We start from the raw sequence: 18017 nt of genomic DNA on the forward strand, positions 1-18017 counted from the left end.
AAGTACGAACAGACGGTTGGGATAGGCCAGTCGAGGAAGAACCATGGAAAGCGTCTCGCTGTCGGGTGCTGGTATTTGGAGGCCCGCATGCAGAACAGCCAGGTTCTTCTTTAAGCAGGATAGCTTCCTAAAGGGTTTCTCTTCTACGTTGGAAATATCCAGCAAACCGCGTTCGGAAAGGAAGCTTCGGCGCTTGATGGCACGAGGGATACGAATCATAGATTCGATGTCTCGCCAGCTTAATCTAGTTAGTAGAAGTCTCCTTCCTTGAGAACAGCGGGGATTCATCGTGCTGATGCCTTGCTAGCCTTGAGCAACACTGTACTCGTACTTCGCAAAAGAATGTACTCGCAATGCGCAAACTTCGTCCTTTTCTTTCATTTTTCTACTTCGAATAAGTAACTCTGTTTCATTTTTAATTCGAGTGGAGCAGAAGCTACAAGAGCGACTGCCGGCCTTTCAGCGTCCTTGACCAGCACGCGCGCTCGTGCAGTGCAGGTACCGTTTAAGGTGTATCCACACGACGGACCAAATTGCTGTTTCGGTCCGCGGGCCGCGCATCACGTGATCTTACGTCACCGCTTTTTGAGGTCCGCCGGTAGTCCGCGGCCCGAGCTTCTGGAAAATGCCAAGTGACTTTTCTCGTCCGGACCTTGGCGGCGGACCGCGGTGTTTTTAGTATAATTGAAGCTCTAGGTCTGGCAACAAGCTAACTTTTCTTGTTCGGATCGGAATCCAAATCGAAAGTCGTGTTCTTCTGGCACCAACTGCTGAAGACAAAGAGGAAAATTTTGTTGTTCGACGATGGCGGCATGGTGCGACGACGCAACTTTTTACTTCATCGCGCTCGTGGAGCAATTCCCCCTCTGTGGGACAATAGATGCATGCCCTTTTCGGTTCACTTAGGTCCTCCTCGTCCTCAATAGTCAACGCCAGGGCCACCGCGGCCAAAAGTCGCTTTCGTTCAACCTCCGTCTTGGCTCCTTATAAATAGCCTCAAAGCAGCTCGTTGCATGCGTTTGGCGGAGTTGTGAGGTCGAGGGTTAGACCGGCCCGTTCACTCTGTCGTCTGCTCTTTTGGCCCGCCGTGTGGATGCTCCTTGCAGCCGGGCGGCCCGCGGGCCGCGCATCACGTGATCAATCGGTCCGCGGCCCGGTCCGTCGTGTGGATACACCTTTAGAGCAACATGCTCATGCTTATACCTTCGGCTTCACTTGCGCACAAGGTGGAACGATTGCATTTATATTTTATAGCTTAATATATTTTCGGGTGTGTGCCTACTCTTTTGTGTTTATTATTGTCGCCTTCGTTTTTACTACCTCTACAATCACGCTCCCTTTTACTCTCTTGGTGTTAACGCTTAGGTTTTTTTGTCTTACTAGTACTATGAACATCCACTTGTGGGGCTACGCAAGCAAATTTTTCGAACCCGCTCAAAACGCTCTTACGCTAAAGAAAAACGCTCTACTAAAACGCGATTTTTGACCTCCGCTTTCCATTCCGGCGAAGCGGGCCGCGCATGTGCAGTTTGGCACCCTCAGAGCGGAGCGGAAGATGAAAACGGTCTACTAAAACTCTCTATTGCTTGTCAAAGTTTATCGTAATAAATGAACCTTTCGCTCATAAAAATAAAAAAAATCGTCTCTGTTGGCCTCATCTTGGCCAAGGACGTCTCTTTGCGCAAAAACACTGAGCGCAATTAAAAGTAAACCGGATCTGCCAACACTTGGTTGCGAGCGACACTCAGCTGTGCCTACGTATCCGCTCTACAATTGGACTGATCTGGCCAACTTGCTTAATAGGTCGCATTTCCCATGTACACGCAGTTCCCTCTCTGATGTGGCTGCGGCCGTGTATGAACGTCACATTAACAGCCACGTGCCACTTTGCTTTTTAAGAACGACAGAGCGTGCCACTGAAAGCAGAACTTTTGTTTAACCTCAACTTTATAGCCACATCGGATCCGCAAGCTTTGAAACGACGTCATGTCTGCGCTGCGAAGTCTGTTCTTGTTGACCATTCTTGCGACGGCCTTGGCTTCTAACGCCAGTAAGTAAAAATAACTCTCAACGGTCAAGACATAATCGCAAAAAACAAACGGGGTCAAAATTCTTCAAGTTTTGAGCACCATCCGCGAGTGATTTTTTTGCTTTTATTTGTTCTGTGTCTTAGGGGCTGAGTTTTATGCAAAAAGCGTAGCGCTCCAGCTAACGAAACACCGTTGCATTCAGTCCAAGGCAACATAAAACAAACGCAGCTTATTGCATGCACTACATAGGCATATGAAGTGCACGGAAGCATACTTAGTAAATATTAGCTGCCTGGACCAAGTGGCGGCGCGGGAATTGGACCCTGGCCATGTGATCCGCAACCCGACGCCTTTGTTCGGCGCTACGGAAAGGAGGTGAACGGGAAAACAAGCGGCTGGACTGTGTACGACTCAAGGGAGCCCGCGGTAGTAGGCAACTGTCGGCGCACGCAGCTGGCTTCCGAATGACGAAGCGTAGCTCCCGGCATGGCCTTACGACATCACGAGACTGAAATAGGCTTTTAACTGGCCTCGGTATTTTCGATAAGACCCCGGAGTTTATGAGTATGCCGTGCATCTCGTGCGTGCAACGAATTCCAAACCAGGGTGTCGAACCAAAACTCTTTTCGGTTCGGTTCAGGTTAGCGTTTAACTCGTTCACAAACACTCACAAATTTCGGTTTGGTTGAGGTTCAGCTCCCGAGTGGAAAGAAATAAGGGTTCGAATCGGTCTGGGCCGGTTCATATAACCGTTCGAGGAAAAGTGAGAAATTTAACTGAATATTCGCACAAGTCTACTGCCATGAAGTGGATCACTAAGTTATAAAATAAACGCGCATTTTTCATTGATATTGTGTACTCCATCTCTCTATATAGGAATGATGATCTTCAAAAATTCAAGACCTGGCATGAGACTGGGTACCAACGTTTTATTCACCGAACACAAAACTAAATATATCTTCTGCAAGACTGGACGAGTGCCTCTCCACAATCGTTACATGCACACACCATATTAATTATACCGATGTGTACGCTCTATTTTGGCTGCCTAAAAAAACCAGAGGAAAAGGACATTATCCAGTATGTCCGGGCTCAATCGCTGTCGTTGGCATGATCAGATAAAATTAGCGCAAACGACAAGAGAAGAGAAAGGTAAGACAGGACAGGACAGAGCGCTACTCACAACTGACGTTTTAATAGAAAAGACAAGAAGGAAGTGAAGCATTTTTAAAAAATAAAAGGAAGAGGAAAACCCAACGAAAATACGCCCGCGCCCTAGGTTGTCTTTCTAAAAGAAAAAGAAAAACGCCAAAATCGTGACTACCTTGGGTTGCTGTACTAATGGCATGATAGGATGTATTTTAACCCCGAGAAGGACCTTTTCACGTTGACTTGCGTGGCCGGTATTGACAGAGCAACGAGTGCAAGTGAACATCATTCTACGCAGGGACGTTTTCTTTTCCCAAAACTCCAAGACATTGCTACATCCTAGTCACCTTTTTAAAGCCGTCCAGTAGGGTCTGGATCTCCCCAAAGATCGAAGAATGGTCGCTAAATGCTTTCAGGCAGCCACTTTCTTTTTTCATGAGGGACGCTTCGAGGTCCTTATCAGGGCATGTGGAACCCCCGTTGTTCACGGTGCTTGAGGTTGCTGTGGCTGGGCATCTTCTTTAACCCCGCGAAGCTTCCTCCACGCCAGTAGCAGATGCTACTTTACACTGGACCTCTCCTCGCTTGTTAGCGTGAGATGGCATCGAGAATCCAAAAATATAGCCGCACAAAATATGTCGCTTCCGAGCAATACCTTTTCTCCCTTTTTCATGGCAGCAGCCAGCTGATTCGCGGCCGGTGTGTAATTGTTGACGTCTCAATTCGACACATGAGCCATGGACCGTAGAAGTCCCCCGAAGTTAGACTCTCCCTTTGAAGCTGCACTGTTGCTTCCTCGACGGACGCCAGGGAGGCAACTACCATTGATTGCCAGTCTTCTTGAGCAAGGCGGTGTTCATCATCATATGCGATGAACTCGTCGCAGAACTCTCTCAGCTCCAGCAATCTTTGCATTGTGGCGCAGGTGAACATCCACCTCGTTACGCAATCCAGGATAGGTATCTTCAGATTGAGCATCCGAACTTAGGAACAACACAATCTGCAACCTCATTTTTTTTTCACAACTTTTCGGGCCTCCTGTACGATGTCACTAGCAGCTGTAGACTTGAGAGCGTCATGTACGGCGAGCTGCAGCGTGTGTGCACACCTAATTCCTTTAGACAACGTCCCCTTTTCGATAAACGGCATTTCTCTAAACTAAGGCTTCTCTTTCTCTAAACCGAGCTTCAATAAAACGAGCCCGCTCTCTAAACGCGATTCAATAAGGGAGTTCGATGGTCCGTAGTAAACCCGATTTTGATGCTGCGTTGTTGTATCAGTGGCAGCTCGATGCGCCATCTCGTCGGCGCTTGGCAGCGACTTTTTGCAGGGCGCATGGGCGCGATGACCTCGAGAGGCTCAGGCGGATTTTGTAACAGTCAGGAACAGTGGTTATTGACCCTCGTCTTTGTAAAATATGCTTACAAAAATATTTGTATTAGTGGGAACACCTTGCCCCGCAGCGCTGAGCCTCTCAAAATTTCCGGCGCACAGCGTGCGGAATAGTAGCGCGAACGCACGCCCGAACCGTTTGGCGAACTGGTTAGGAACGATTCTTTTGTTTTGCTCCGGATCAGGTTCAGCCCCAAAATGGCGCCGAACATTTCGGTTCGGGTTCTGTTTCGTTTCGGGCAAAGTGCGCGGTTCATTACGGTTACGGTTCAGCATCGGTTAAGGTTGAGTTACGGTTGCGGTTCGTCACCCTGTTCTAAACTACTAAAAGCAATCTGTAAACGAGCACAACAAATCATAACGCAAGCATAATGTATTCAGGGCACATTCTGTGCTCCCCGGTCCAATCGGAATGACCAGAACGAGTTTAATTATTTAAAACATGGAATGTTGTTTTTTATCTATTTTTTTTATTTTTTATGAAGCCCTCTCATACTAAAAGTTTGTTCTTCCATTCATACGTCCGACCGTCCCAAGTCTAGCAGAAAAATTCATGTAAGGTGACCTATAATCCAATTCAATTCCCTGCAAAATTTAGAAATGAAATTAATATCAGGCAACCTGCACTGCAATTCAGTTTCTGAATTTGACGGCACGTGGTATACACCAATAGACCGATCTCAGCAGCCTGTTTGACTACGCCACCGCTGGCGCAATGCACCCAGGGTACTTCAGTCTTCAGACACGTGCAACAACCTCGCTGTAGCTCTGGGCGCGTAGAGCGCGAGACGGCACGAGCCCTCTCGGGCACTGCCGTCCGCCTCCTGCGAAATGAAGTTATGGCGGCGTCACGCATGCACCGAACGCTTAGTTAGATCGGTCTTTTCAGTTTCGCCGCCAAGTGTAGCGATGAAGTTGACGTCAGTGACCTAATGACCAATTCATTTTCCCCCATATATTTAGCAGGAAAATTGATAAATGAGAGGCATGCTCACTCCTAGAACCGGTAGTTTAACGTTATCTAAATGAATCTACGTGATCTCTTTGGAAGCACTGCGCCCCATGCGTTTTCATAGAGCCTTTTGAAAGACCATTAAGCAGCATTGTTGGGCGCAAAGCACATGCATAGATCCGAGGGCTCGTCGAAAGCCGACGCAGGCCTCGTGCTCAATACATGCTCAGAGCAAGCAACGGCGAACACGCGATGTCGCAGACATTTGAAAAGGGTTCGTTAGAGGTGTGCGAAACGTGGTTAGAGTCGAAGAGCGCTGTGTCATTCAGAGCCTTCGCAGTGCGATAAAAACCGCTAAGTACGCGCTCTCTTTGCCGTGCTGAAGCTGGGCAGTGCACAGCTCTGATCGATTCAAACCACGATTTGCTCACCGCTAATTATACAACATTGAAAATAAAGGTCGCCGCCAATTTTATTGTTTATTCTTCTGTCTACGCAGAATGCGGCGTCCGTGGTGGGGCCCAGGGTGCCACAGGTGGAATTTCCCAGATTGTGGGCGGAGAGAAGGCAGCGCCCCTCGAGTTTCCCTGGCAGATCTCTCTTCGGATCTTCAACGTCACCGCCAACTACGAGAGAGGCCACACATGCGGCGGGTCCATCATTAACAAACAGCACGTCATGACAGCGGCCCACTGCGTGTACGTGCAAAAAAGAATTAAGGGATGGCGTTCGTGTATTTATTTGTCTTGGATCAATAATGGTTATAATAGAGAGTTTCAGAAATAGGGGGCCGCAACGCCTTTAGTCGCCCGAGCAGCTTGAGGTGTAGCACTGTGCACGCGCCGTGTGACCTCCCAAGCTGCTAATGAAACCCGAAGCCCAAAATGTTTCTAATATTACAAAGGCTTAGAAAATGCATTTTATATGACGGCAGTCGTTGTGGGTGAGGTTTCGTAACGGATCCCCGGATGTGTTTTATGTAGTGTTGCCGTGGCAAGTGACGTCAAATTGTCATATGACGCCATGCAAGGTATTACCCACTGATCTCTAGTATTGGGGGCTGGATGGCGCATTCGGCAAACAGGTATGAAGTCACCGGAAGTAAGCGGCTTGTCCCGGAAGTGAGCGCTTGGCAGGCTTTGTAACCCTTCCAAGTGCTGGTCCGAGAAGCGTCGAGGGCGCTGGATTTTTTCTTGTCACGTCAAGAGAGCCTGCTTGTTGCGTAGTAAGAGCGTATGCGGACCCGAGAAGTGTCATTGGAAGCCATTCAATGTAAACATTTTGAGATTCTAGTTGATCAAGTGTGCATATGTCCCAAGTTCAAACGCCTAATTTTCGGGATTTAATTCGGAGCATGATTATTAAAACCTACTCAGAGACACCGGAAAGTACGGACCAAAACATCGACTGAATGCACTAGGAGGCCCAGCAGACGCCTAACTTCCGGGATAAGCATCGAACTTCCGGTGGCTTCACTTCCGCCCTGCTCGGAGAGCGGCTCTGCGCCATCCAGCCCCCTATAATAGAGATATGTGGTATCACCGGTAGTGACGTATCAAGACCATGTCACGTTACGTCGTGATGTCAAGTAACGTTAAAATATGACGTGACTTTATGGTGTTACGTGGCTTCACACTGTGCAAGACCGTTACGCTTAGCTGAATAATTTGTCCGCTTCAATGGTACCAGCTCTAGTGCAGTGCGACATCACAGCTAGAATGTTTATTGGGGTAGCAGTGCTTACACAAAGTAACACCAGAGTCCTTCAATATCCTACTGGTCACGAAACTTTGGCCAAAGTTTGGTGCACATTATAAAAAAATGTATTCACACTGTACTGAAAAATAAATCAGACCGCGTAATTCGGGAAGTGTCGATAGCTGCGGCAAGGGGTGCTGCTCTCCCTTGAGGCAGCTACAGAGCCGACGTCGTTTACATTAACAAGAAACGCTATGAGTGCGATGACATACTATCTCGACGTAAATCTCCCTCGTTCAGAATGGTTCGAAATTCCGACACACCTGTGGGTGGCAAGACTCCCACCAGTGCAGGTTAGATTGGCAGCCCCCTTGCCTACGCTAGCGCCGCGCGGTCGCGTACCAAGCCCTTTCATAGCGGTAAAGAGAAGTTTTGTGACCAGTAGCGTATTGGAGGACTCTGACAATACACACCGGTACAATGCTGCAAGATTCAGTTTTGTGCCGCGTTTTCAAGCATGTTTAATCTCTTTGGCACTGGCTGCTGTAGAAGGCTATAAACAACCTTAATGTTGTAAAACGCTGTTCTTTACTTAATTCAGAACAGCTGCAACTCTAACCGCTTTACATTGAGTGCAGGAAAAGTATGCTCTGGAATAATAAGTATCGTTTTGAACAAACAAATAGTCAAAAAGCGCTCCCAGTTGAATCCTAAATATGGTGCGCATGCTTCACGCTTTGTAGGGAAGGCAGAACACCAGCAGAATTCATCGTTGTGGTCGGTGACCAAAATCTCCAAGTTCAAGATCCCACGGAAGAAAAGATTGGTGTGCAGAAAGCAAGTAAAACCATACTTGAAAACTCTAAAGGCATGGTTTATAAATTTTCGTTTGGGTGTAGCCTATTTCGCAGTGTCCGCTCTTGTCCGATTGCGATGAGAGACTACGCTTTCAAAATGGTACCATCTGTAAGGTAGCCCTGGAACAATGACAATCTGCGTATGGATTTTTCCAATTCCTTCAATACGTAATCTTTCATCGCGGGCTTCAAACAATTTTGACAATATTAGGAACGACCATTTGATCTCTATATTACGTAGGCTGTATTTCCCAAGCACTGCAAAGCCTTCGGTCTACTTAAACGCAGATCGGTAGCGTTCAAGGGCAACCTGTGAGACGGCGCTAGTGTGCGAGTGTTCTCTCGTCGCAGGCGGTCACAGGGTGGGCGAAACGCACTTCGTTACACTCAAACGCACGTGTGTGAACCAGCCTTAAGCGTCTAACATATTCTCTTTATGTCATCCCCCCAACTAAACGTTAAAAAGAACGTAAAAGAACAAAAAATGCATGTGAAAAAAAAAAAACATAATTAAATCATATTTCAATATAATTGATATTAGGGGCGAAGCTCCTTAGGGTCTAGCCTTGTCCGTCCGTTCGTCCGGCCGGGATCCGTGCTCACATAAAGAGAAAAAACGTTTGCGCAGTCGACAGGATTCGAACCTGTGCGGGAAGACCCCAATGGATTTCTAGTCCATCGCCTTAACCACTCGGCCACGACTGCGGGGCGAGTGAGGGGCTCTGAGATGTGGTAGTAACTCAAGAGCTGGGGATGTCATGGATGAAACGTTGCATGTAGCCGCTCAACGTCTATACTAAAGAGGGCGCTGCGGTCAAATGCGTATATAATCACGTTAAATTTTGCATGCATTGGCTCAACGTTTATAGACGAGAGGGCGCTGCGGTCAAAGGCTCAAATGCGTATATAACCAAGTTCCATACCGCACATTCTCTTTCTGACATAGGCCGTTGACTTAAGCGGTGGAGATGCGTTCCCACAGCTTCTAGTGGATCCAAGCTGATCCGCTAGAAGAACCACTGACTCTGCATTTCGCCGACCATAAAGCAGTAATAATGAAGTCGAAACGCAACCCGGAACTTAATATGAGCAATAAAAAAATCAGCACCGTCAGCACTATCTATGAACAATAAAATCAGTATCATCAGCACCACCAGAGCTTCGCCCCAATCAACACCATTCACAACGTGAAGATACGGTCATTTTTTTCTGTATTTCTAACGCAAACATTTTTCATATACATTTTGCAGCCCCACAGCCAAGTTCGCAGAAGCCAAAATTTGTTTTCACATTAAACTGTGTTACTCCCTTGGGAGTGTTGTTCAACTTGAACCTGGATTAACACCCAAAGGAGGTTACGGCAGCACCCTTAGGATACTGGTGGACACTCGAAGAATGGGAAGCTGATGATCTCAGCAGTATTCTAGGGATAGTTTTTTGGGGGGTAATCAGTACTTCTACCAGCATTAACCACCCCATGGAGATCTCGCATGCATAGAAACAAAAAAACCAGACGCAATTCATGATGCACGAGAAAGGAATAAGGACCATAGTGACTTCTCCGTCGTCTTTCATTTTCGACATTTTAAATATACTTATTCCCACGTGATTGCCTCCGCAATTACCAAGGTTACACGTATGCTGCATGGTTCTCGTCAATATTTCACGTAAAGTATAATTATAATATATCAAAGTTGAAGTGATGCATCTCCATATAAAAACCATTGGAACAATCAATACTTATTCGAGCTCGTCGCTAAACCAACCTCGGCCAAAACGGATATCAGTGCGGCAAACACCCTTTAAAAATAAGGGGCATTAAGTGCAACGTCATCTTATTTTATTATTGAAAATGTTGTATGTGTCTCTGGAACTGTCAACACCCTTAAGGGTGTAAACTTTCTGAGTGTGTAGCAAAGAAGCGGTCTGTATCGAGGACACGCACTTCTCACTTTTTTAGGCATGCACAAATAGTGGATTTCGAGTTGGAAGCGATTTCGAAATGAATAGTTTTTTTAGCCGAATATTTTCGAATTTAATATCAAATACTTTCTGTGAGTCTTTCTCTACCGTGAACCATGCTAAAACTAACATTCAGCTGAACTCAAGAAGGTTGCTTCCAACCTTCCAGCCGTCCTCTTCTAGTGTTAGTTAACTTCAATGTAACTCTATACCCGAACTAGGATATGAAAATGACATCTTTGTTCCAGCTGTCTCAAGCGAGGGGATATTTCAATATTCTGGCTGCATGCAAATACTTTCTTTTATATATGACCACAAAAAAAAAAAAAAAAAAAAAAAAAAAACACGGACGAATGATAAACGAAGGCTGTTTAAAGATCGCTGTCTAACATACTATTCCATAATCAAGGCGGGTAAGCCCCGTTGAGTGCGCTCCTCGCCAAGCACCTTTGCACTCCGGAGAAGCAATACCCGCGATGCTTGCGAGCTCCACCGGGTGTGTCTTCCCCGCTGCGCAAAGGTGCTATGTGAGGAGCGGGTTCAAGGGGGCTAACCTGCCAGGATAAGAACTTCGAAAAGTACGAATATCGCAATTCACCTCGAAGCCAATATCGAATAGCGCATTATTTGCAACAATTCGAAGATTCGAATATTCAACGAACATAATCTTATTTCCTAGTGTTTATCTTCAGTTAAACTGTTATCCGCAATGCGATCATTGCACAAAGAAAATTTAAAAAAAGCCTTTCTGTTCTTTTCCAATATAGGTAAAAGTTTGGACTCCATATGAGAGTCGGTTTGTTGTAGTTTCTAAGGTTTTTTTTTATATACGCCTTCATTTCTGTTCACTCTCCAACCAAACCAGATAATGATGCATCCACTATACAATTCGAAGACAATTACCTACGACTATGCGATCCTCAAGCTGAACAAAACCCTCGACTTCAATGGCCAGGAGAAGCATTTGATGCCCATCTGTCTTCCCACCTTAAACCAGAACTTTGATGGACAGATCTGCACCGCCAGTGGATGGGGACTTACCAAAGACAGTAAGCGAATATCCGTTAAACTCGTACATTCAAGCTGCGTCTTTAACAAAATTGACGCACACAAAGATGTCTAAATATTTCGTATTAGTTCTGAACTAGATGGGTAGACGTGGATTTCGCCTGGTTTGTTAAAATGCCTCGCCATTAAAGATGTTTATGAGTGTTGTTTTTTAATGAGTATGGCATTGCCTAAAAAAACACTGGCCCACTCAGAGGGTAATTTAAATACCTGTATAGGTCACAAAATTGATCACCAAATAAACTTTTGCTCCTAATATAAATATTTTACTTTTTTATAAGCGCCGACACACTGAGGGAGGGGGGAGAGGAGGGTGTGTGGGGACGTCAAAACGCCGAGCTCTGGTTGGAATGATGAACCAAGCCAAGCTAGTAAAAACTAAAAAAAAATTGGTATTACAAAGACTCGAGTCGCACTGAAGGAAGCGTAATAAAATATTTTGGAAGATTGCTAAAACCAAGTCCCAGCTTGGCGACTACTGCGGGAAAGCTCGGCACGTATGTTCTCGACCGGGGGAGGTAGGCGCCCATCGGCGACCCCTTGCCGTTCACGAAGTTGTTGAACGCGTCTGAGGATATGTCGGCTTAAAGACGTTCTCAGGTATATGAACCAGGTGGCTCGAATAGGTACGTAGTCGTGAAGATACGCCCACGATACCTTCGGCAGCTTTGTCATTTCTTCGAGGAACAAGTGCTCTTTCTTTTCGCCCAAGGAATCAAGAAGACATGTCGATCCTGTTTAAGCAAATTTCAGGAGGTACCGCAGTTAGTCCTGGGCGGTGAAACTATTAAAGTACGCGCTACTCACTGTGAGTCCTCCAAAAACAAACACAAACAATAGCAAACCGCAGAAGCAACATGCTTCCCCAGGAAGTTCGGTTAGGTCTGTTTTGGTTACCTCCACACACCCTGTATAGAAGACGGACGCAAGCGATGGCGGATGCTAGCGCGCCGCTTTTATGGGAGCCTCTTACGGACATTTCAGGCTGTCCAAGGGTGTGTTCTAATAGCAGACGATGCCGCACGCTGCTGCGCATCTGCTCGCACGGCTAGTAGGTGATGTCAGGCGGAAGACTAAACGCACCGGACGTCGCAAAAGGGAGATATTAGGCTTCCGTACGTGTTCGGCCGAGAAGCCGAGAAAATTCAATGGTAATGGTCGGGGCCACCTTTCTGTGGGTGAAGACTAGAGCGGGTGGTGACCTCCACCTGTATTCTATATCCGGGCTTAAATATTGCGCTAAAATCCTTTTTCTTCCATAGAAACCTTTTATTTATAACGCACATGACATACCTCTAGGTACTTCAAAAATGTGTCAATGCTCTTCTTAGTGTTTCACTAAACTAATCCTTGAAATAGATATTTCTATAAACCACTGAATTTAAAAAAAAACTGCCTCTTATTAATATTTTGGATAGGTGGATTTAGTAGAGAAGCAACATCCTGCAATAGCTGGAAGTTGGAACCTCAGACGTTATGAAGAAACGAGGCTATGACTTTCCATTTCCCAAATGCTTAGTGCGTTTGGTGATATCCAATGCGTTGTAATAAAGAATGCACTGAACGTATGGCCCAATATCGTTCTTTAATTCACACCAGCATTGATACCTACCTGGTATCCTGGATTTTTTAGACCTATGAGAAAATTCGCGAGAATTTTCTCATAGGCCGTTGATGGTGAAAACGCTCTAAGTCCTGTTGCCGTGGTCGTAGAGAGCACGCCATTCACGGAGAGGTGTGTCGTCAGGTCGATGAGGCGTCGTGAATGAATGTCGACGGCCAGTTTGTAGAAGTTGAGAAAGTCCGCTCCCAGGATAGCCTGCTTGATGTCGGCGACGATGAACAGCCACCGGAATGTGCGGCGCAGTCCAAGGTTGATTGTGAGGGACCGCTGACCGTAGGTGGCGATAGGTGAGTTGTTGATCGCTTGGAGCGGGGAGGTCTTTTGATTGCGTTGTCGGTCCCAAAGAGAGGCCGGTAGAACGCTGACCTCGGCTCCTGTGTCGACAAGGAAGCGATGGCCAGCCACCTTGTCAACTACATAAAAGAGGCGGCTTTCCTGTCGACTGGTATCACTTGCCGCCGTCAGTGCCCGGTCCTCGTAGTTTCCCACCGAAGAGCAGGGTTGGCTGCACTTGCGGGCATCGTTGCCGAAGGTACGGTGGTACCAACAGACGCCCGAGCCCGAGCCAACTTGACTGCTGTTTGAGAAGGCGGAGCGCTCTACTGAGTTTGAGTGGGAGCGCAGGCTTTGGCGGGAGTGTGACCGTTGTTCACGACGTCGTGACAAGGGTGCGAGGTTGGCAAGCTGACGACTTATGGTCTCGACATGGTCCTCAAGACGACAAAGACTGGAATCTACTGATGTTGTTGTGGGCGTTCTATTGGCGACAGCGCTGATGCCAGCGGCCCGCGAGTAGTCGGCGACGCGGTCGGCAAGCTCAGCGAGCTTTTCGAGCGACATGTCTTCCGCGGCCGCCAGAACCGGAACCATGGTCGATGGGAGCCGTTGTAAAAACAACTCACGCAGGAGGTGGTTGTTAGGGTCTTGGTTCTGGGTTCCCAGCAGCTGACGCATGCGATGGAGAAGCTGGGATGGGCGTCTGTCACCGAGCTCCTCGGTGTTGAGGAGTTGTTGAAGTCTGCTGCGCTCCGACTCGGTCTTGCGGTCAAGGATGGCGGCCTTCAGTTGGTCGAAGGGGTTGACCGGATCCGGAGCGGCGAGAATGTCGGCTAGCTCCTCGGCGACGTCGGCTGGCAAGGAGGACACGATGTGAAGGTACTGCGTCTCCTGGCTGGTGATGTGCCGGAGACGGAACTGGGCCTCAACTTGCATGAGCCATACGATCGGATTTTTCGGCCAAAATGGTGGTAGCCGAAAATTCTGGACCGCTGCCAAGGTAGACTGGAGGGCGTCGCCGTCAGGAGCGTTGGACGCGCCGGAATGAGCCATGAAGCAGCAGACCTTGAAGGAGCGAGTTCGATTCCGGGTCACCAAATCTGTTGGGAGCTGGGACGAAAGGAACCAGCTCGGACAGCGTTTTGGATTCGAACTGTTTTAATCGCTCGCGCTGCAGAGGCAGCTGAACCTCGTCGTCGTCGTTCATGGCGAGGCTGGCTTTGAGTGTCGCTACACCCCTTTCGTTTGCCCCTACGTCCAGACGCAGCCGACGCTACAAGCTGATGGGACAAAGCAGACAGCGTCAAAAGTGCACCATCATGATGTTCGTTACGTTGTTGTACGTATTCTGTCATCGCTAAACCAATCACAAAGAGAAATATCTTGTGACCTGCGCTTTTCATGATGCTAGATTGGTCCCACTACCTCGTAGCATTCGCTGCATCTAGACAAGCGGCCAACTCAATTCTCTAATGTCACGCCACTACGGTGGCGCTTGTGTCGCCACTGCGCATGCGCAGATGCTTCGCCTCAGGCGAATGTGGTCACTGCGCACGCGCAGTGCCCACAACCCGTCCGGGCCAACTCGAACTTGTTTGTAAACAGTGTGTTGGTCGATAGACACATCCGACTCCTTTGTCGCGTTCTTTTTTTTTCGTTTATTTTTTAGATTTAATATATATAACTTAATTTGTGCAATTAAACCAAAAGATTTTAATGACAAGTTACAACTCCGATGAAGTTTACACTGGATTCAACCAAAAGCTGTAGCATAGGACTTTTTTATATTTAACCTTCTAAACAAATGTTTGTATCAGGTAATGAGATGGAAGTCGTTGTTAATTTAGAGGCATGTGGTTAAATGTATATATTTCTTATTCGGCAAATAACGCGTGTTATTTTTTTACTTCGTCGCGCAACCTGCAGGGTCCCAAGGGGGAAGCACCGCGAATCCCGATCTGCTGAAAGTAGATTTGCCCATCGTGTCATACGATGAATGTAGTAGGGACTACAGAGGCATTAACCAAGTCGACAGAAACACGATGATTTGCGCGGGACTCAAAGAAGGCGGAAAAGCGACCTGCCAGGTAAGCGATCAAGTGTTCGAAAGAACTAATAGCACCCGTCGTATTAATTATTTTCTTAATCGTCGCCCTTTCTTTTCTTTTTCTTTTTCTTTTTTTGAGGGGGGCGGGGGGAGGGGGGAGCAGGATTGAAAAATGTCATAACGCGATCTCTTATTTTTTGTGACATATTCAAAGGACCGTTGATATTAATTTTCAGGGCGATTCCGGAGGACCCCTTCAATGTGCCAGGCGTGACGGCCGCTACGTGCTGGCCGGATTGACATCGTGGGGGACAACATGCGCCGCCCCAAATCAGCCGTCAGTCTTCGCGAGGGTCTCAACTCGGTTGTTTTGGATTTGGCTAAATGCTGGAGCGACTCCGTAATGGGCCCGACCTTCGCTGCACGTCGTACACACTACTACGTCATGGGTAGTGTTTCAAGTAAACCCGGAAACAGCTAATACACAGCCTTCAAGGCCTGCACAACTCTATAGACGGCAAGACGACGAGGGTTAACTCATAGAAGTTTAATTTCTGCTGTGTTGGATTCACAAAACGGCTCCTGACACTTTAAATTTTATCAAATATTTATCGACATGTCTATCCCTGACTTTGAACGATTTTACTCTGTCCGATCGAAAACGTTAGAGGCGGCTTTTTTATCCGCATAAACAAACACGCATTGCAGGCATGCAATGCAGCTGAGACTCGGTGAGAATATGAAGCTGGCGAGTTGGCAATAGAATGCGAAAGTTTGATAATATGGCGTTACCTGGATCAAAGACACACAAACAGAATTCATTATGAGCCGACATCCACCAAAGCCAAATGTTCATCAAACCAAGACAACATTGTGGGGCCTGTAGTATTTATCTCAGTAAGAAAGAAACTCACTAGCAAGAAAGAACATCTTGTTTTCCTTCATGCTGACATTCGTTTTGTTTACTGAAATAAATGTTACAGGCGTGCACAATGCAATTTTTCGATAATATAAATATTAGGCTTAGGTGAGCGTCAACTCATTGTCAAATTTCATTATTTCGTATAGTTTGATCCAGGTAACGTCAGGTTCTCAAAGCTTCGCATTTTATCACTACCACTATGTTCACACTTGAAGGAGCCATAAAACGATTTCTTCACTTTCCCTAAATACTACTTAAAATCACTCGGTAGCGTTAATAGCTCAAAAACTTGCGTTAGTTTTTTTTTCTTGTTTTTTTTAGGCAATGGCAGTCGCCCAAAAAATTCGAGAAATATGAGCATCGTTCATCCCCTCAACTCGGAGCCAGAACAAGCGACCACTTGGCCTGTTGCCTATCCTATGCTGCCAACGTGATCACATAGTCACGCGCTAGGGTTGGCAAAGTAGAAAAACCGTGTTGAGCTCCAGCATTGTTAGAATTCGGCGATTTTCATCACCGCAGTGCACTGCGGTGAAGTGTCCAATCATGGTTGAACACGTGCCACTACCCGAGTGTCCGCCGAGGCACTGACTATTAGTCTTTTGTTACCACTCCCGCCTGCATGAACAATGCAGCATGCACGGTGCCAGCTCAGCACAAAAGCCTAAGTGGGTCAAGCTCGCATTCTCGGACGACTGCTTTCGTGATAGATCTGGCACTTAAAGTTACTTCGTCCATTGTTAGTGCTTTTTACATTACATTGTGCCCCGCGCTCTATTGTAGAAGATAACATGGACATGCCCATAATGCCTGTGGGCATGTGCACAGGCCTTGTATTGAGTAAACACCGGGGTGTGCGGAAACAAACGGGTCAGAGCGCCCACTATAGTTCGATCTCCTGTCCATATGGTGTGTCCTCCGCGACAACGTATTCGAAGCGTACCAAAGCTACCAGGGTCCGAAAAGTCCTACGCGTATGTCGGCAGCAAGGAATTTCTTCAAAGAAGTTCAAGAGATCCTTGTGATAAGTTTAGTGTTCGGTTCGGGAAATGACTTGCTCCACATCGTGTTGAATCTTCATGGATCTTTTCCTTCTTGTTTTTGTGTGGTTGTTGTTAACAGCCTGCGTCGGCATAGATCTCCGATTACATCTTTGAAGGTCGAAAATTTTATTGTAAGCACATTGCATGCAACCTCCACTTGGTGACAATTGACCTAGTTCCTTGGTTTTTAGAACACTAACGGGCGGACAACGGACAACCACGAACGCGTTGTCCACCCGTTAGCGTTCTAAAAACCAAGACCATATGTTTAACCCACACGCTCTCCTGAGTTTATCTATGACGATTGACCGTTCTTCTACGGGTATTCTTCCAGATTACCTGTAGCATTATCCCAGTTCTTGTTTGCTTTGCAATCTTCTGAGTGGTATAACAGCTTAGTAGTATCTCTTCTCATTTAACAGATAGCTTGCACGTTATTATACTGTCTACAAAATAGGTTGTACGTAATAAACTTCGAGGAAATTTGAAATCAATCCCTTGTGTCTGTTTTATCAGCAGCTTGCTCTATCAAATTTAGCTAAGGTCGTCCTTGGCTACTCCCAGGAGCCTAGTACGACCATCATATTACCTTTGTAGCAGCATCATAGGTTCCTTCTAGGAGCCTATGTTGCTATGGCTGTGGACGTCCCCCGCTGGAGCGTAGGGTCTCCACATCCTATGGCTGTGGACGTCCTAGGCTCTTTCTGAGAGCCTCCTATAAAACACATGCCACGTGCATCCTATTGTCTTTGTAGTAAAATCCTACAGTTGTCTTTCAACTAAACCTCATCTGGTGTTAGAACTAACATAAATCTAGGGTTCCCATGGGACGTCCTTAGCAGGTCAGTAGATCTAGAATGTTTGTAGGATGTCTGTTGGCCACTTTTTTATAGGAGACACCAGGGAGGATAACAGGAAGGTATTAGCGCTCATGGTATTCCTAGGAAGGGGTGGTGCACGAAAGCATCCCATGTCAAAAACCCCGTGTCAAATACCC

General features: G+C 46.8%; 2 protein-coding genes and 1 non-coding gene across 3 annotated transcripts; 2 read left to right on the top strand and 1 right to left on the bottom strand.

Moving 5' to 3' along the window:
• Nucleotides 1–5775: 5775 nt before the first annotated feature.
• Nucleotides 5776–11007, top strand: LOC121834644 (transmembrane protease serine 2-like; the record flags this gene model as incomplete). Its single annotated transcript, XM_042288356.1, has 4 exons — nucleotides 5776–5797; nucleotides 6023–6221; nucleotides 6626–6638; nucleotides 10906–11007. Coding segments are annotated over exons 1-4 (336 nt in total), but the record flags the coding sequence as incomplete, so codon positions are not given.
• Trnas-aga lies at nucleotides 8702–8783 on the bottom strand. Its single transcript has one exon. It is a non-coding gene; the product is annotated as a tRNA-Ser (tRNA).
• LOC120849697 (trypsin-1-like) lies at nucleotides 11008–15459 on the top strand. The gene is made up of 3 exons (XM_042288357.1): nucleotides 11008–11089; nucleotides 14935–15095; nucleotides 15292–15459. Exons 1-3 carry the CDS (start codon nucleotides 11008–11010, stop codon nucleotides 15457–15459), a joined length of 411 nt encoding a protein of 136 aa, XP_042144291.1.
• The last annotated feature ends 2558 nt before the right edge of the window (nucleotides 15460–18017 follow it).

The sequence above is a fragment of the Ixodes scapularis genome, unplaced genomic scaffold (genome assembly GCF_016920785.2).
Source record: "Ixodes scapularis isolate PalLabHiFi unplaced genomic scaffold, ASM1692078v2 ptg002085l_1__unscaffolded, whole genome shotgun sequence".
In the NCBI taxonomy this organism is placed as follows: domain Eukaryota; kingdom Metazoa; phylum Arthropoda; class Arachnida; order Ixodida; family Ixodidae; genus Ixodes; species Ixodes scapularis.